The following is a 19,654-nucleotide window of genomic DNA, read 5'->3' on the forward strand; positions in this document are numbered from 1 at the left end:
CCATTTGGACTTAATAATCTCACTCCCACTCCTCTCACCCACCTTCATGCTTGGCTGTGACACGCTATAGGAGTGCTGAATGCAGAGCACGCTGCTGGACCTCCGTAAATACTAGATCACAAAAACTTTGTGTTTGGTGTTCTTTCTTATGTCTGTGGTTCATAGCTGCAGTGAAATGACACAAAGGCTGAGATGACAAAGTGACTTGCCAATATGAAAATTTCCAAAATGTACTTTATCCTTTCATAGATGGAGGACAGCAATACAAGCAGGACCTCCCAAGGGAGCTCTGTCATATTAACTTAGCCACCAGTAGCTTGGGGTTGAGGTGAGAGACAGTATTAAATTTTAACCACTCTTTAAATAACATTTTTGAAATCAGTAATGTGGATCCTGAACCCTTGACTTTCCAATTGCATTTGGTTTCATTGTGGATACCAGAAAGATGAAGTCTTACCTGTTCTTTTCTGTCCTACTTATTTGGATTCAACAGAAGCCTGTCTTCACTCTTCCAAGGTAAATATCTGCTGGTGCTACTGAGCTTTTAGTGTGGGGTGAGTGGGAGAGGGAAAGTATTGAGGAAAAAAAACTCTAAGTCACATAAGAAAACATTTGGCAAAGGTTGACATTTATTTATTGCTCTTGTAATTGGATATGTGGTTCAATTTAACATATAGATGGTGGAGGAAATGAAATTATTCTAAGTCTTCTTTGCATCCATAAATCCTATGTTTTTAATCATATTAAAACTATTCTTTTTGGTCTAAGTGCAAATCAATTCTGTTCATTCAGTGCTTCTGAATGCCAATAAAGGGCATTCTGAAACTTAATGGGAAAAAATAATTTGCTTCATTTGCCTTAAAACAAGATCTTAAATGAATTACTTCTTGAGGTAGAAACAGAAACCATTTCAGAAAGTGCTAACAATCTGTTTTCTTTCTAAAGCATCTTTTATGATTGTTTTTCCAGTCATAAATCATTTTTGAATAACCATTTGGTATTTGTACAATGTTTCAGAAGCAGCTTTATTGTTACCTATCGATAAATTTCAGAAATGCCCTGAAACCAAATGCTTTCTTAAAACATGAGAACATATGTCAGAGATGAAGACACGCAAAATGCTTTTATTTTCTACATGTACAGCAAGTTTAAAAACCTGAAATATTTTAATAGGTAGAACTAAAAGGATAAGCCCCTCATATGGTGATATTAAGCAAGATGAACAAGGAATCACAACGAAACACAACATGCTCCCAGGACTGAAATACCTACACAAATAATAGTGAATTATGTCTCACAGCCCTTCAGTGGCTCTGCACCACACACCAGTGGCAGACCTGTGACAGGTGAAGACCACTGAGTTCATGCCTTAAAAGAGAGAATCTTTCATCTCCATTTGTGTTGCAATCATATTTTCTTGTGGATTGCTATGGAAGGGTAAGGATTATAATAGGGGTACAGTTAAAGAAGTTTCTAGGTGAATTCAGTGGAGCAATATTGCTCTGTGCTACTTGAAGGTTAATTTATTTAATGTTTAAATAAAATTCTGAATATCTGACCCTTACAGAACAATATGGCATTTCCTACTGCAAAGCACAAGTCTAATCCTCTCAGCCCCAGTTATGAAAATAGCTAATGTAATGAGATTTTAAAGGTGATATATTATATATGACTTTTTACTTTTATTTGAGCACTATGTTGGAGGATTTAACGGTCATGTATTAAAGCTTCCCTTTGCAAGGCTATAGTGTGATTACTGCATCAGGACTTCTAAAAAAAATACCTAATATTGTGAGACTTGTGAAAGAGCTTATGGCACTGGAAAGACACCTATCTCACTTGTAGGGAAAGAGGAAGGCTAGAAGCTGTTGGAGAGCCAGCAAGGTGAGAGAAAAGAGGCAGACATCTGTGTTCCAGGCAGATGAACAGTTTACATAGTCCAGGAGGACAGAAGATGCTAGCAGTACTATTCTAATGACACTACCTGCTGAGAGCCAGGGTGAGACATTCAGCTGGAGGTAAGCAGGGAGGCCTCTCTTGTGGAGAGATTAGTCAGAAAGAACATGCAAGGTTTAAATGCCTTGAGGCTATGAGGACAGGGAGACACATCCATGCTGATGCCTTGGTTTTGTGGGCCTGTGTGATATATGATGCTGACAGCTCTCCTAGTGACTGAGAAATGCAATAGAGAGGAGAGGTGAAGAGACTGAGATGCCAGCAGAGAAATGGCACTGATTTATGTCTATCTGTGAGATGGTGGCCAGGGGCCCTGGATGGGATTCATCTGACTATACAGGCTTTCTGCACATTTCTGCATAGGCACAAGGTTCCTTCATCTTCCTGTATAGCTAGTGGAGAAAAAAAAATAAAAAAATCGAGGTTATAATTCATTCCAGTTTAGAGTACACATCTAAATTAACTCAACCAGACCCTGAAAGTGCCTGTTTCTTTATTAAGATGAAGATATCAAAACCATCTAAAATGAACTCTAATGCATCCCACTCACTCTGTCATAGCTACAGGATAAGACCTGAGCATTCTAGTATGAGAACGGCAGCTGGACTTCTATTTACCCAGAAACAAAAGGAAGAGGAAAAAGACATGGGTAACAGTGATAGAGTCCAGCGGGACCCGGGCAGAAAGTTGGAGGGGAGTGAGAGGGATCCTCTCAAGTACAAACTCAAAGAGCAACCAGGGAAGCAAAGCATGATAACAGAAAGTGAAAGAAAAGAGGTGTGTTCAAGATTAACATGTTCAGCCGTACCAGGGCAGCAAACAGGGCAACAAAGTTGGGGGTGGAGGGTTGTTTCTGAGATTGGTATAAAGGCAATAATTAGAGCTTTTGGTGGGTGTTTTCTAACAGGAGTGTTGCAGAAGACAGATGAAGGAGGGTGTAATGCTAAATCAAAGCAGAGGAACTGAGAAGCCAAATGACCACAATTCTGGCTGTTAACACTCCCCATGTTAAACATGACTACAAAAGCAAGGGCAGAACTTGGATCAGCTTGTTCAGTGTATTCAGGTCCTATCAATGATATCTACAGAGGAATCGCTGATGGCTACCACCTGTCCAGTACTTACCACACTCAGCTGAAGCATTTGTGCAACAAGTACACACCAGCTTCCTCATTATGGTACTCTCAAGCTGTGGGAATCACAGAACAAAACCAGATGCAGCAGCCCTTTTCTGATCTCCCCTGTGAAAAGACTTCCCCAGATATAAGAAGACAAATTCACTTCTAAAGTAACCCCAAACACATACTTTGGAGTGCATTTGCCTGAAGAAATAGGCAAACTGCCAACCCTGCCTATCTCTGATTGCTTTTTGATGCTCTGTCAAATGATGCTGGAGGCAAAAATAGTGTTGGCATATTGTTGGTTCTGCATGAGAAACAACAGTGATTGCTTGGAGCCTGGCTAAAAGTAGAAAAGATGAATCACCTGGTTGCCAGATGCTGTCAGGTCTCTGTTTGAAATCAGTCACAACAACGAGTTGTGACAATCATGTTATACAGCTTCAAAATACTAGTTTTGAGAGCCCTGCCTGTTTTCTTTTCAGAACAGTCTTTGCAGACAGAGCTGGCAGGAACTTCCACAGTGGCTGGATTATGCACTGCCACCAACTTCACACAATTAGAGGGCCAAGAGCCACCCCTGTCCAGAAAATGAAAACAGGTCTGACATTCCCCTGAGTCTCCTCCTCCTACACATAGAGATTATTTTAATTATCTATCCAATGTAATTTTGAACTAAATGGCTTGCAGGGCACTGAAGATCAGGGCTGGATTTACAATGCAAAGTGGTATTTTTTCTTTCTGGAAAGTGAACTTCACTTCTGTTACTGATGGTGGGGTCAGGCATGGGGTAGCTGCGAAGATCCATCACATCCACAATGTGTCCAGACCATGGGTTTCAAGTAAAAAGGAAATATAAATTACTGGGCAAAAAGGGGGAGAATAGTGGTATAGACCAGCTGAAACCATACCTGGCAAAGGGACAGAAATGAGGAGATCAGAAAAACTGGACTGGAGTAGGAATGATGATGGTAGTAGCTTCTGTGCATCTACAAAACACCATGTTTGGCTTTTGCCAAACTGTGAGGGCTTTCGCCAGACTGGGAGGGCTCATGACTCTACTGAACAGTGACTGAGACCAAGAAACTCAGGGGAGAACAGGAGAGATGCCTTCCTAGTCAAAGCTAGTTTTCCACTGGTGCTGCTGCACTCTGGATTAGCTGAGGCTGGTTGCTGTTGTGCTTGTGCCAGTTCCCAGGAACCATCTCAAGAGAACAGCAGTAGGTATCGGCTACCAAAGCCCTGAACCACTTCTTTCACAAATTTTACTGACTGGCAGAAACAGAGGCTGGAACAGGGCTCAGCATCTTCATTACTGAATCTTCATGGGGAATGTCAGTTCATGGCAGCAAAGCCAAGGAAGACAAGAAAGGTCAAGTCTGCTTCTCTGCTTTTGTGTAACCTAGAGTAGTTTCAAGTACCTGTGCTTTACCTAAATACCCTTATTTTTCAGGGATGAAGTTCTGTGGGCTCTCCCACAAACAGACAGACAGGTTGAAGCCCTTCAGGATTTACTGAACACCACTGAGGTAAATAGATCCCTCTGTCTTTCTGATCTCTAGGCCAAATTTTTCCCCAAAGTACAGTAATACTGTTCCACTCACCTCAATCCCTGAGAAGGATTTAGCCCACCTTCATTCATCCTAATACAGCAACTGAGAAAATGCTTGGTTTTCATTGCTCCTCTACCCTCTGATTTACATGAAGTGACCCCTCCTTCATAACATTAAAGTAGTGCGTTATAGGAGAGCTTAGATTTCTTCAACTGATTTTGTGTGTTAAGACACTGCAAAATTGGCAAAGCACCAACACACAGTAAGTAGAAATACATTTCTAGGGAACATAACCACTGTAGACCAATGCAATCTTGAACTATGTGACCTGCACAGCTTTGAAGATCAGAACTGGACTTTTGTGGTGTTTTTCTTAAAGGAGTATTTAGAAAATTAAAATCTCTTAAGCAACACTTCTTTTTATTAGTTGAATCTTTCATTAAAGAATAGAGTATTTAATTAAAATAAGGCATCTCTTCCTCTTCAAAAGCATTTGCTCAATCATACCAACTCCCAGTTTGAAGCCAACACTCTGCAACAAAGGTGTAACCATTCCCTTGACCAACATAATTTACAGGATGATTGAAGATGTGTCTCAGATGACTGAGAGCTTTTAATGGTGCCTATGTCCAGTCTTTCTCTGTCTTTCTTGGCTCCTACACATTTTACATCCACCCCAAAAATCCACTAGTTTTCTGCTGTCCCTACTAGCATCTTCTGATACTTCCCTTCAGTTCTCACAAACCTTGATAACTTTCTTTGCTTTTTTCCACTTCCACAAGTCAACTCACATATCCATCTACCTTGCTCTACCAAAATCAATCTCCCCTCCTTCATCTCTTCCTCACCACTGTCATTCTTCACTTTTTTGTAGACAGGACCCCCAAGAAGTCATGAAGAACAACTGCAGTACATTCAGTGCAGAGAGAGCATGCAGTGGTTTCTACCAAGTCACTTATGTGAATATGCAAACTAAACATTTTTCAAGGGTTATAAGTTGACAATTTTTTTCCCATGGTTATAAATTGGGCAAGTTATAAGATGAAAAGGGAAAGGGAAAGGGAAAGGGAAAGGGAAGACACAAATAGTAACTCCTAAAAATTTTTCATGGTTACAATCTAGCAAAAAAGAAGCAACTGAAAATCAGCATCTTACAAGAAGAATAATCATGCTATTTATAGGTGCTACTCCTGCAACAAGTTGGAAGGTAAAAACCGAAATCAAAGGAAATGCTTTGTTCTTACAGCACATATATTGAATGTAGCATCCATCAGAAGACCTGGACATAGGAACACCTACAACTGTCTTCTATAGCTGCCCCTAGGGCAGTACTGACCATTGCTGATGCTGGGTAAAGAGACCCATAATCATATGCATTATCAAAGTTTCTGATTTACCCCCATTCATTGTTCCTCTGCCACCTCAGTTGTGTCAATCCAGAGTTCCTTAGTCTCCTTACTCTCAATTCAAAGAACGTCTACACCAAAGAGAAACTAAATCTGAACTGGTGCACATCAGTGCAGACAGCAGGCTAGCAAGGGCAACAGGGAAACTGGTGCTGGGGAGCTAAGCATCCAGATTGCTTCTTGGATGGGTCTTCAGAACAATGCTGAGCCATGTGATGCTGTTGCTACCCTGCCAATAATGTCTGAGATGATTACACTGAGACTAGCTCAGCCATTTGTATAGCACATTGCAGTAATATATCTGGGGGCCAAATGTTTTTACATTTATTGTTCCAAAGTCTTGATTAAAAGCATGGATGAGTTTTCTGCATGATTTTTCAGACATTTTCTCTCTGAGAAATGAGTGAGGTAACCAGTTGACAGCTGATACATGCCTGGAAACATGGTGCCTAAGTTTAACGGCACCATGTATTATACATGAGAAATATAATATTCCTGGTGCAATTGCACCAGAAAGGAAAAAAAATCCTATTGTCTGGTGACTCCCTGCTGTATGTCTTCAAAAATGCATTCAAGACTTATGTTGATCTTTGTCACATTGTAAATTCATGCCTAATTTTCTGCTTACTGTCACCCCTAGATCTTTTGGTATTATTGGTTTTTAAATTGCAGTGTTTTATTGAATGTGTTGGCTTCTGATTTTAGTATTGTAAAAAATTTAATTTGATCAAGAAGAATCTAATTTTCTTATTTTCCTCCCATTTCTAATCTCTGTATTGCTGCTTCAGTTTGACTTATATTCAAACCCCTTCTGGCATTTATTTCTTCCCTGGTCAAAGTCATCAGCAAATACAATAACTACAAAGACTGGCATGATCTTCATTAATTCTCCAAATACCCTCAGGGAAAATAACTCTCAGCAGACTTGAGAACATGTAACATAATAACCAGCTAAACATATATATTATACTAGAAATACTATCTCAGAAAAGGTTATGTTCCTGTCTTTGTTCTTGATTTATCAATTTATGTGCAGAAGTCATTATAAACATTTCTTAAATATGCACGTTTTATTTCCAGCAGCAGCAGAATAGTATAACACAACACAGGGAACATTAAATTGCTTGTTACAAGTGGTGTCTTAAATTGAAAGCATATGCTTTGGTTGTTTTCAAAATACTTATTAAATGTTAGTAAGAATAGTTCTTCTTTTCCCAGTAAAAAAAAAAAATAATATTTTTTTAATTTGCAGGTTATTCTCTGGCAACCTGTTGTGGTTGAAAACATCAGGAAGGACAGAGAAGTCCATTTCTATGTCAGGGCATCCAGCATAAATAGCATAAAAGCTCAGTTACGGCAACTGACCATCCAGTACAAGTATGTATTTTTTATTTGTTGTCATGAATGTTTCTGTAAAGTTGTTTGTCATTTATTTAACAGGAGGTCGTGCTCTTTCTTTGTTATTCAGAGTCTCAATGGAAGATGTTCAAGGACTTATTGAAAAACAGACTATCAATGACACAGTCAACCCACGCAGGTCTTCATCATATTATGAAAACTACCATTCGATGAAAGAAGTAAGATATTTTTGTTGTAATCTTCTGTAGATTCAAGAGGTGAAATTTGTCTCATGGTTGAGAATGGACATAGGGAAAGAAATCATCAACAGGTAAATAATTACCATTGTATTGCTCAACCACTGAGAGTTGTATTTACTGTAATGCCTTCATAGAGAAAGAAACACCGGACAAAATCTCTCATACATGTATTGCCTCGAACTGCCATTCAAATGCAGTCCATAGAAAAGCACAATGAAGTAGCAAAACAACGCATAAATATTTAAACCATGAAATGAATAATAATTTAACCAAACAGAAGGAAAGAGGAATTTCAGGGTTATTCTTGGACTGTGTTGTGACTGTATCTTAGTTTATTTTAAGAGAAATTAGAGTCAGACAAGTGATAAGTGAGCTGAATTGCTAGTTTTTCTTTCCCATCAACTAAGAGACAGGATTTTGGGAGGAAGAATGAATTTAAGTCTAAACCATTTTCAGGGATGAAGGAAAACAATGGAGAGAAGATCTATTTATTAATTTCATCCTTGCAGATATATAATTGGATGGAAGAAGTAGTGAAAGTCCATTCTGACCTCCTCCAGAAAATATATATCGGATCATCATATGAAAAACGACCACTTTATGTTCTGAAGGTACAGCTATGACTTAATGCAAAAACTTTCCAAGTACTAATGAAAGCAAGTGATGAGGCTTGGCCAGAACACTTTTAAAAATCTATACTTACACACATTTTATTGTTTTAGAAGTTTCCTATGTTCTTCTAGTAAGGTGCATTACCTTTGTAAAGGCACATGACCACATTAGGTTCCTTGTTGGGTCATGAAGAAGTTATTACATCTAGGCCATCATCCAAGTCATGAAATACTGGTATGGTAGATACCCTCCTCTGTTGACAGTGAAGCCATTCTAGTTTGTTGCTCTGCATAGTTGGTGATCTTGGCCTCAGGTCTTGCTGTAGTCTTGGTGTCTATAGTAGAAGCTTTCTGCAAGCAGTCTGAATATGGCGCTCTGTATGTGAACTTAACTGAGAACAGTATCCTGGCCCAGGATCAGTCTAAGCTCTCCCTACAAGACAGGTGATTCTTCTTCCATCTTGGTTACCCTTTTCACTTCCATTTTTATGTGGTACACTTTACAATGGTGACATTTTAATACAATTTCTCTTTTGTCAGCTTTCTAAAAGCCAGGAAAAACCCAAAAGTGCCATATGGATTGATTGTGGTATCCATGCTAGAGAATGGATTTCTCCTGCTTTTTGCCTGTGGTTCATAGGCCATGTGAGTAGATAATCACATCTGATTAGCATTTTCAAAGCAAAGCAAAAAATCTTGATGTCATTTACCTTCTCTGTACAACTGAGCTCTAAGCTCCATGGTCTTAATCTATTTAATTCCACAACACTAAGATATGAGATCTGTGTCTAACCTGCATATGTAGCAGTGAGTGTGTGTGTGTATGTGTCAGTAGATGGAGAGGCATGTGTGAGAGAGAGACAGAAAGTCATACAGATTGAATGTAAAAGAGCTCAGATGTCAAGTATGAAAGAAACTTCAAAGTATGTGCAGCAAATACAAGAAAGACATTTACAATTATGAACAGTCAGGGATGGAGAGGGCGCACCAGGAAAAGCAAGTATTTGGTAATCTACTAGGGCTATAACTATACTTCCACACGGGTCCAACGAATTATCTTGGTTCTGGGTCATGCAGCACATGATGGCTCATGCCCATATTACTCCAGCTGGCACTGGCTGGAGTAGATCAGAGGACACCCAAAGTGAGCTCAAGCTGTCCTACAACCCATGGCTCTTCTCTACGTGCCTTCCTAGAGCAATAGGTACACCACACTGGCCTGCTCCAGGCATGGCATAGCTCCACAGCAGCATGCACACCAGCAATCTCCACTCAGCACTTGCTGTGATGTGTCACCTGCTGCTGTGTCTGCTGCTACAGCTCCTCCACCTCCTGCCTCTGCATTTTCTACTTGTGCTCCTGCTTTTTCTGGATCTGCCTCATTCAGAGAATGAGGCCATATAAGCCACCTTTTTCTGAAAGTACCATCCCTGCTAGAGACACTCTAATTTCAGACCTCCAGAACATGACCAACAACTGCCAGCCACATGCACAGTTCATGGAAATCAGTAAATCACAGATGGGATGAGACTGTCGTATGGGCTTGGCCTGACCAGCCTTGATGTGCAGCCGCAGACTGATGGTCACATCTGATCTTTAATATCTTTAATATCTACACTGCTCAGGATAGTGAACAGAGGTATGCCAAAAGATACATCATCCATGGTTTGTACCTGCATTTTAACATATGTTGACTGTTTTGGAATTTAAGGCACCTCTGGTCAAGGCATTATACCGAGCTGCTGGCCCAGTTCCTAGTATGGACCACAAAAAGGCTCCTAAGGGCTTTCTGGCTCAGACAAGGTTGCCCAGCTTGCTCAGTTATATCCTGAGATATTATTTATTGTTCTTTTTTCACAAAAGCAAAGTTCACAGTAAAAATAAACTAGATGAGATTGAGACTTCACAATAACCAGTACTGTAGCTAGAGAAACAGTGTAGATGACTCCTTGAAACATGAATTATGGTTTGGCCATGATCGAACTAATGATGGTGATAATAATAATAATAATAATAATAATAATAATAATAATAATAATAATAATAATAATAATAATAATAATAATAGTGTTTATTTCTGTCCTCAGACACAACTATAAAAGCTCAATGTCTATAACATCTGAAAGGAGATTGCAGGAGTTAGGGACAGATACAGCTGAATGTACCTTGTGACTCACTGATAATCCTAGACTTCAAGGTTCCCTTGGAGAGAAATGCATTTGCCCTTTTCATGCTGCTCCAAGTAATTACCAGCTGTGCTGTCACTTTGCCAGTGACATGTCCCTGCAGCATTTTTCAGAAGTAACGAGCTGAACATTTAGGTTCTCCATCCCCTTGATCTAATCTCTGTGTTTTAAATTCAAATTTTATTTCTATATCACTTCATGAAATAACATTTTAAAATCTGACATCAATACACATCCACACACACACATATTAAAATCACTACCTCTCTCTAGCAAATCCTAGGCATCCTTTATAATGGGTCCACTCTTTATCACTTAATTTTGTTGTTAAGATTGCAGAAAGATTGACATTTCTCATTTAGTCAGAGAAAGTCCATTGCCTGAGGAAAACTAGGAAGGTTTAAAATGAAAGAAGGTGATTTAAGTAAGGCATAAAGAAAAAATATATGATTAAGGACTTAGTCTATTCTAGTAGTAACAAAACCACTTGTCTAGGTTAAAATTTATCCCTGTGTCATGAACCAACAACCAGGTTAGGTATCACTAAAGCCTTCAAAATAGGCTGTGAGGCAAAATTAGCAATGCAGATCTTATCAATTCTTGGCCGACAAGTGCACTGAACCTACAATGCAATCAGAAAAAAGAATGTCATGTATAGCAGCCATTTTAAATGTTCCTTGTTATTTTGGGCTTGTTTTATTTTATGCCACTTCTGTAGTGTTTTGGGTGGGAGGGATGGTTCCTATTATTTATACAAACAGCAAAAGCTCAAACCTTCCTATTAATAGGCTTCAACTCCATCTCATGACCACCCATTAACATTAAAGGACTGCAGTGTATCTGATTGACTGTATCAGCTTGATCCCTACCCTCTCACTGGCAATTCTAACTAAAGAGCTACTTTGCTATTTAGCAATTTCTGTGGTGTGATGCGCATCTGTCAGGAGGTAGACTGGTCTGATAACTGCCCAATGATTATACATCTGCCATCAGGTGCCTTTCTAGGAAGGTAAGAAAACCACTATGACAAATGCTTTTAATAAGTTTCCCCTGTGCTTTATAGGCAATCCATGTGCGTGAACGAGATCAGACAATGACAACACTTCTGGAGCACTTTGATTTCTACGTCATGCCTGTGATAAATGTGGATGGCTATGAGTACACATGGAGCCATCCCTCTGTACGTAGAGCTTTTTTGACATTGAACAGGCTGTGTAATGTACTGCTGTGCTATTTATGGGAACTATCATTGTGCATGCTGAGGGCATCATTTCCATCCTGGAACTGCACGCCCCAAACTCTTTATGCTTGGAATTTCTGCATTTCTGCCTTATTCAAACCACAACAAACACTGCAGCTAATTGACATTTGGCCCACAGTATCTTTGTGTCTTCCAAGATGCTGGAGATGCCTTTGGAAATGACAGAATCTCATTCTGGGATTTTTATAGTTCCAGATGTCAGGGAATGGCTGTGTCAACCTTCAGCAGTAAGGTTACAAATACTGGCCCAATCTAGCACAAGCTGAAGAGCGTGCTGCATCATGTAGAGCACAACCAGTAACTCACTCCTGCCTCCTTTTTATTTCAGATAAATGGAAGGTACAACAGGTATCTTTTGTCCAGGATTTTATTTATTCGTTGGAAATTCCAAGCCGTTGAGATGGTTCTTTGATTTTTAGATCCTTCACTCAAGTTAAAAAAAAAACAAAAACCAACCTCCACTCTTTTACTCATTCAATCTTCAACCTAGCTTGGCTTATATTTGGATAACTATACATAGACACCTCAACAGCCACACCCCAAATTTCCAACTTTCCACATGCTGTCAGCAATGCCTACAGAAAAGTTGGACTTGGACTCCTAAACTCACATACCTGGCCAAACTGTATGCCTTCTCTCCTCCTTCCACAGTCCAGATTCATTGAAATAGATGAGATGTGACCACTACTTATCCTACACAACACTTCCTTTCATCATCTTGCCTCGCTTGTGATCAGACTGTGGTTTCATAATCTTCCTTGCTCTTTTGCCTCTCCATTGGCACACGACCTGTAGAGGCACAAGTGGGATGTCACATTTAACTAACCAGTGAGATGGTGCATCAGTTTTAACAGCATTTTCCCTGAACACGGCTTGTGTGTCTCTTTCCATAGAATCGGCTATGGAGAAAGAGCCGCTCCTCACACGGTAACAGCAAGTGCATCGGTACTGACATGAACAGGAATTTTGATGCGCACTGGTGTGGTATGAAATTATTTCCTTCCTACTGTATCTCTGCCTCACTTTTAACCTTTAAGATTCTTTATTTTGAAAACATTATCATTTACCATTTCACAAAGTTGATATAAAGACATATGCAGCTGACTATCTGTTATGAACCAGTGAACACCTCCCCAGCTTGAGCTACTTTTGTTGGGACTCAGGATTCTTCCTCCCCAGATGCCACACTGAGGACTTTTCCCAGCATGATGACAAGAGAGAGGGGGACCAGGACCCTGGATCCTGCCTCTTGCATCCCACCATGTTACATCTGGTGCAGGTTGTTAGTGGGAAGGAGGAAAGAGTGAATAAGTGGCCCTTGCCATGTCACCCAAGGCCTGTTGTACCACATAGCTGATGCTCCACCATGTTGTATGAATTGCCCACCTCAGTCATCCTTCAGTAATGCCTACCTGACCAAAATTTTTTGGCTCTCAGTGTTTGTTATCAAGACTATATCACATTCACTTACTTACACAGGCACTTTAGTACTTGACAAGTTTTAATAGTCTGCAGAATAGCTATCAGATCTGGCTTCACTCAGTACTGACAGTAACACCTTGTATGACTTTCTATCATTTTAGTCCATTGCTAAACTGGGAGTAAAGATGTTTATTTGCCATCCATGTTTTTTTAGATGAAGAAAAACATACATTTTTTTCAAGCATAAAATTATTAAGATGGTGACCAAATACACAGATTTAAAAGTGATATTCAGTATAACTATGTCATAAGACCAGAACTTGAAGTCTGAAGGAATAAGAACAAAAACCTATGTGATACATATACTAGTTTCAGGGAAAGGTTATGTAATGTAGTGCTTTCAACATGTAAAGCACTTTTGGTGGCGAACAACTTCTGAAGCAGAAAAATTATTCTACTTTACAGAAAGCAGAAGAATACAGGTAGATTAGAAAGTGCTTCCTCTCTAAGTAAGTCTTTGGACAAAATGTACACCTTCTTAGAGGGCAAAACCAGAACATCTTACTTGAATAACTAGGGAAGTATTCATACAGTTTTCAGCCATGCTATGTTCCTCTCTTAGACATGGTTGAAAACATAGAAGAGAGAAACCTTAGCACCTTGCAGAGTCATTTGAGACAAAAAACTGTACAGATGAGTCTAAGCACAAAAATCAGGTGCTTACAATAACTTAAACAGATGATGGTAAGGATGTCCCTAGGTTTCTACTTCTTTTAATTATACAGTCAGTAAAATGCTGAAAAACAAAATCCTATTTTTCTTAAGTAGCATAAAAATATTGTTTATACTGATTCAGATACATTAGCAACTGATAGAAATGGCTGAACAGATTTGATCCAAATCATATTAACTGCAGAATCTCCATTACTGCTATAGCTGTGTGAAACACCAGAAGTTCAGCAGGATCCTCAGAAGAACCAAGCTGGACTTTTGTCACTTTATAATACTATTGTAATTATTATTAGCTGTGCCAATTGAATACTATAACGCGACTGTGTTCATGGGAAATGACCACAAATTAACGGGAATGGGAGATTTAATCTTTACTCACATACTTCTAAAGAGAGAAGAGTTCTTGCAAGGGGTGCCAAACATTCAGAATTTCACTGGCTTCAGATTTGTTTGTGAACACATTGAGCCACCACAAAATTTCAGGTTTTAGATCTATGCGTTTAATTAGAAGTTTACTGCCATGTTTATCTGTTCTTTCTCTTCAGCTGCTCAGATAACAACTTTACAAACTTTATGAACAGGCCCTCATGCTTTTTATGAAGAGCAAAATATACTAAATGCACTGATACATTATATTTTTCTTTTATACCAATAAAAAGCAAAATTACTCCACTAAAAGCAATGCACTACTTGGAATTTAATCTGTGGAAATAAATTTGACTGCAACCTGGATTTAAACTTTTCTCCACATTTTCCACATTATTTCCTTAGCTGGTTGTTCTTAGTATGATCAAGAATTTAGGAAAGCAAACAGAACATTTATGCAAGATTGCCAGCTAACAAATTCTTCATTGCCTTTTTCTTTGGACAGTACTTTTGCGCAAAACAGAACAGTGTAAAATTTAACATTCTCATTTGCCACTTTTGCATGATTACACATAGATACCAGGAACTGTTTGTATTCTCATGTGCATGAATTTTCATGGATTGTCTGTGAAATCCCCCTCAACTCAGAAACATTAAGGCTTATAAATATATCCCAGAGCATAAATGTACCACAGGTCTCTGCCCCAGTACCTTTCTTTCTGACCTCCTAGCCTGCATCTCCCAGACACAGTGTCTCTGTTGCCACTTCTCCCACACAGCCTGCTCTCTTCACTGTATTATTTCTGCTTCTTCTGCTGTGTCATACAAGAGTGTAGGTCATCTGAGGATTTATTTTAAGCTACTGATATTATAAAGGGGCTTGCAGTATCTGTGGAACAGTTGAATGCATGAAAATACAGGTTTATTCTTAACATCAACCAGGTACCTCCATATCATCTAGTCTTCCTGTCTATCACAACTACATTTCACCCAAATACACCTGTACAGAGACTTAAAACTTTTAATTAACATAGATTTTTTTTTAATAAAAAACAGTGTTTTGGGGATCCAGATATGCTCCCCACTACTTTGTGGTGTGCTATAGATTTCCCTAGATATCACTGGCACCAGAAGATGTTTCCTTCTCTCCTGTATGTATGATAATACCTTGCATTGCTTCTACAGGGCTGCTACTCTGCAGATGTAACTGGCATTATTGATTTCTGGAAGATGGACATCTGTTAGTATGCCCAGGGATGAAGAAAGTCTTATGGTTGTTACTCACTGAGATTTATTTCAGCATAAGATTTAAGGATAAAATGTCCATTTAAATTACAGATAGGGGAAAATTTATAAAATTTATTGAAGCATAAAGACCTGACATTAACACTAAAGAACCTGGCTGCTTCCAGAAAGTTATTTGGTCTTACTGTGAAAATAGCAAAAACGGTGAATCCTAGTTGTCTTCTTGGTAACTTGTTCCAGTGCCTAGTTTTCCTTATTCTTAAAAACTTTCATTCTGATTTGTATTTCTTCAACTTTTAATTGGCAGTTTGCTTTCTCCTAAGATTAAATAATCAATTAGAACTGTCTTTCTTCCTGTAGTACTTCTAGATTTCAACAAGGGATCTCACAATCCTGTTCTTGATGAATTTAAACGGAGCATATTCATCCTGTCCTCTAAGACTTTTCAGACAGTCTTTGAATCATTTTTGTTTTCTTCACTCCAATTTTTTTCAAGAGTATAGTAGGTGAAAAATCCTAGTAGGCTCACACTGATTTCTACAAGCATGAGAGTTATTTCCATAGCATGGCAGAGTCTCCAGTTTCTTGCATATTTGCATCATGCTCTGCTCTTTCATTAGATGAACAGAAATGCAGAAGGGAAGAAGGAGTAAAACTGTGTGCTTTTTTGTTACAGGAGAAGGAGCATCTCCCTATGAATGTCAGGAGACATATTGTGGACCCTACCCTGAGTCTGAGCCTGAAGTGAAAGCAGTGGCTCGCTTTGTCAGAGATCACAAAGACATCATTAAAGCCTACATAACCATGCACTCTTACTCCCAGTTGGTATTGTTTCCATATTCTTACACTATGGACAGAAGCAAAGACCATGATGAGCTGGTAAGTGTTTTCATGTCCTGAAGTTTCACATTTATTTCAGAACTTCTTACCTTGCTTGGTTAGGCTTGTAATGAGGGAGTCACAGTGCTCTGAGGATCGAGAATTACAAAATGAGATTTCTCTTGAAGTTCTCAAGAACTTAAAGAAGTATGGGCTGGTCTAGCAGTATCAGCAAGCTTCTACTGAAAACTATGGGAAAACAAAAATATTTATTTGAGATTGATAACACATCAACAACCCCTCATATGTTCAAGTTGCTGCTAAAAGAGCAGAGTCTCTCTTTTTTTTTTTTTTTTCTTGGACACCTCAAAAAACTACTTGTGCAAATTCCTGATTATGTTGTATGGCTTACACAAACTCTGAAATGATGTGGGTGTGTAACTCTAAAAAATACTCTCCACATACTAAGCAATGACACCTGTGGACACTGGATACTTTTTATTAAGTTTTTACTAGGGATACTTATTTAAAATGGTCCTAATAGTAGGATGGAAAACATATCCTGCTTATGTAGAATTTTAGATTCCTGAGCCATCAAATCACACAGTAAAAACTCTCCTAGAAGACAGAGTTCAAAACAGAAAAAGTAGCTGCTGCTTTTTCCCCACTGACCATAAAGCTCCGTGTTTGTCTTGATCTGGAAAGGATATCCAGGCTAAAATGGGATTTGCTAATACAGACTGATCAAGCCATAAGAGTAGGTGGACAGCTTAGTCATATTCTTTTCATGTAAAGATATCAAACTTCCTAGAGCAAGGAATTTCCTTACCTGCAGTTCCTGGCCCACTTTTTGGTGTTTCCTAAGCTCCAAGTGCTAAGGCGACAAATTATTTGCAGCAAGACCTCCTGCCTAGCAGTAAGAAAGGAGAAGAAATCATATCAAGGTGAACAGCAAGCAGGTTTGCAGGCTTTGGGATTTGTCATATGGGAAGACAGTGCATCTCTGAGGTGGACAGGTCATTTCATATACTATATGACATAAGGACAGACAGTAAGTGCATTTATAAAGACACAGGATTTACATTTGTAAACACTGCTGTCATTTTACTGCTTGTCAAGGTCATGCATCTCCCATGTCACTTAACATATTTATTTTTAAAAAACGTATTTCAAAAAACAAATGTTGTATAGATAAGAGGACTGTAAAAAGTACACAATTAATGCATTGGAATCACCCTACTTTGTTGGACAAAACCCCAGTCTGATATAGCATTTCCATTGGTAACTAGTGCTAGTATGTACAGAAGAAGAAACAGAAAAAATCCAGAAATGTAAACAATGTATATTCTTATGCTGTGTTGGTTACTCTTTAATTTCCTGAAACAAACTGTTTTATACACTGCAATAAAAAAATGCAGTTGTGAGTGAACAGCAATAATGTATTTGTGACTCCTCTGTAAAGCAGAAAGAGATGCACTGATTCAGGGCATTTAAGTCTTCTTCATGGCTTAAGAGTAGAATTGCCTTAATGAAAATATTTTCCTGCTGGTTTTGTCAATGCTGCACAAATCAGCTTAGACTTAATATGACTTAAATATTTGATTTAAATACTGTGGCGGAAAAGGAAAAATAAGACAAGTGCGAACAAATGGTTTGCTAATAATTTGCTGCCTGAAGTGGTGGTAAGGTCCCATCTATATTTTTTAACTAGCTACAGCAGAAAGGCTATCTGTAGCATGGGCATATGCCAAAAATTTGAATCACATTCTGTGGGTTTTCTAGAGCCTTTTCTAAGAGTATTTAACTTACGCAAGATCCAGAGCACAGTGTAAGTAAAGCCTAACTGCATACATGTTAACTATTATCACGAGGTTATAAGGCTAATAGTGTTTTGTTTAATTTCAGGAAAGTCTGGCAAAGAAAGCAGCTAAAGCTATAAAGAGGACAACAAAGAAAACTTATAGACTTGGTGCTGGAGCACAAACGATTTGTAAGTATGACTTTACTACAACAATAGGCATGACAGCACATTCTTGCTAGCGCCAGAAGACTGCTTTTGAACAGAAAACTGAAGTTCTGGTTTCAAGTAATTTATCTATTTTCCTTTCCTCACATAGATTTAGCTCCTGGAGGTTCAGATGACTGGGCTTATGATCTTGGCATTAAATATTCTTTTACCTTTGAGCTTCGGGACACAGGAACTTACGGATTTTTGCTTCCTCCTCAAGAAATTAAACCAACTTGCTTAGAAGCACTTTCTGCTGTCAAAGAGATATCTCAGCATGTTCTTCAAAATTTGTGATGTTGAATATAATTTATTCCAGTATGACTGTACTTAGCTCAAATAACAATTAAAAAGCTTGCTGACTTATTAAAATTATTTATATATAGGTAAAAAAAAAAAATACTGCACCCCCTATACTTAATTTTAGAATGCTTCAGTTTTTTTTCAATCGTACTTATATACCTATACCTACAACAGGAAGGGGAAATACGTACACTGTAAGGGGAAAATAGTATAGATAATGTTACATTCCTCTAGATAGTGGGAACTTCAGGTGATGTAACATTGAACACACCTCTCGCTGACACGTGGCATGCTGGGCAGATCATATACACAAAAGATTTCCCCATTTTGATCATTTGAGCTGTTACAGGATTTCCTTCTAAGACAACAACCCAATTCATTGTTTCTACTGTCAAACACTAGACATTTAATGGCAATGACACACAATGGCCAAATCATCAATACCAAGTGGGAGCTGCCCACAGGCTCCTCTCTGCTAGTTAGCTGGCTAAACTTGTTTATCCTGTGGCAAAGGGTTTGGGCAGCACAACCTAGGCCTATGGACTTCATACCAAGGCCTGTGGTGACCAGACAAGGGGCCATGGTTTTAAACTGAAAGAGGGCAGCTTTAGACGGGAATAAGGAGGCATTTTTTACAATGAGGGTGGTAAGACCATGGCACAGGTTGCCCAGAAGGGGTGGTAGATGCCCCCTCCCTGAAAACATTCAACATTTGAGCAGCCTGATCTAGTGGAAGGTGTCCCTGCCATGGGCAGGGTGATTTTTAAAGGTCCCTTCCGACCCAAACCATTCCATGGTTCTGTTCTGCACCTCCGCTACGCTGTTTATCATGCCCACAACCCTGATGGGCCCAGGCCGACAAACGGGACTGGCACACCCACGGCGTCCGGGCAAATGCCCCTAGCATGCCCAAAGCTGCCGAGGAGCGCCAGCCCCTCCAACCGCCGCCCTGGCCGCAGCCCTGCCCAGACTGGCGAGGGGAGCAGGCAGGCAGGCCCGCGCGGGGCGGGGGGAAGCAGGGCGCCCGCCCGCCTTCCCCGCCCTCCCCCAAGATGGCGGCGCTGCCGCTTCCG

The 19,654-nt window shown here is 39.3% G+C and overlaps 1 protein-coding gene across 1 annotated transcript; it reads left to right on the forward strand.

The window, feature by feature from the left end:
• The first annotated feature begins 445 nt into the window (after nt 1-445).
• Nucleotides 446-18,575, forward strand: CPB2 (carboxypeptidase B2). Its single transcript, XM_026851602.1, has 11 exons — nt 446-516; nt 4,528-4,603; nt 7,286-7,410; nt 7,502-7,610; nt 8,141-8,242; nt 8,783-8,887; nt 11,492-11,608; nt 12,583-12,673; nt 16,131-16,333; nt 18,179-18,263; nt 18,391-18,575. The coding sequence occupies exons 1-11, from the start codon at nt 446-448 to the stop codon at nt 18,573-18,575; spliced, it is 1,269 nt and encodes a 422-aa protein (XP_026707403.1).
• The last annotated feature ends 1,079 nt before the right edge of the window (nt 18,576-19,654 follow it).

The sequence above is a fragment of the Athene cunicularia genome, assembly GCF_003259725.1.
Source record: "Athene cunicularia isolate RWA chromosome 1 unlocalized genomic scaffold, athCun1 chr1_part1, whole genome shotgun sequence".
NCBI lineage: Eukaryota > Metazoa > Chordata > Aves > Strigiformes > Strigidae > Athene > Athene cunicularia.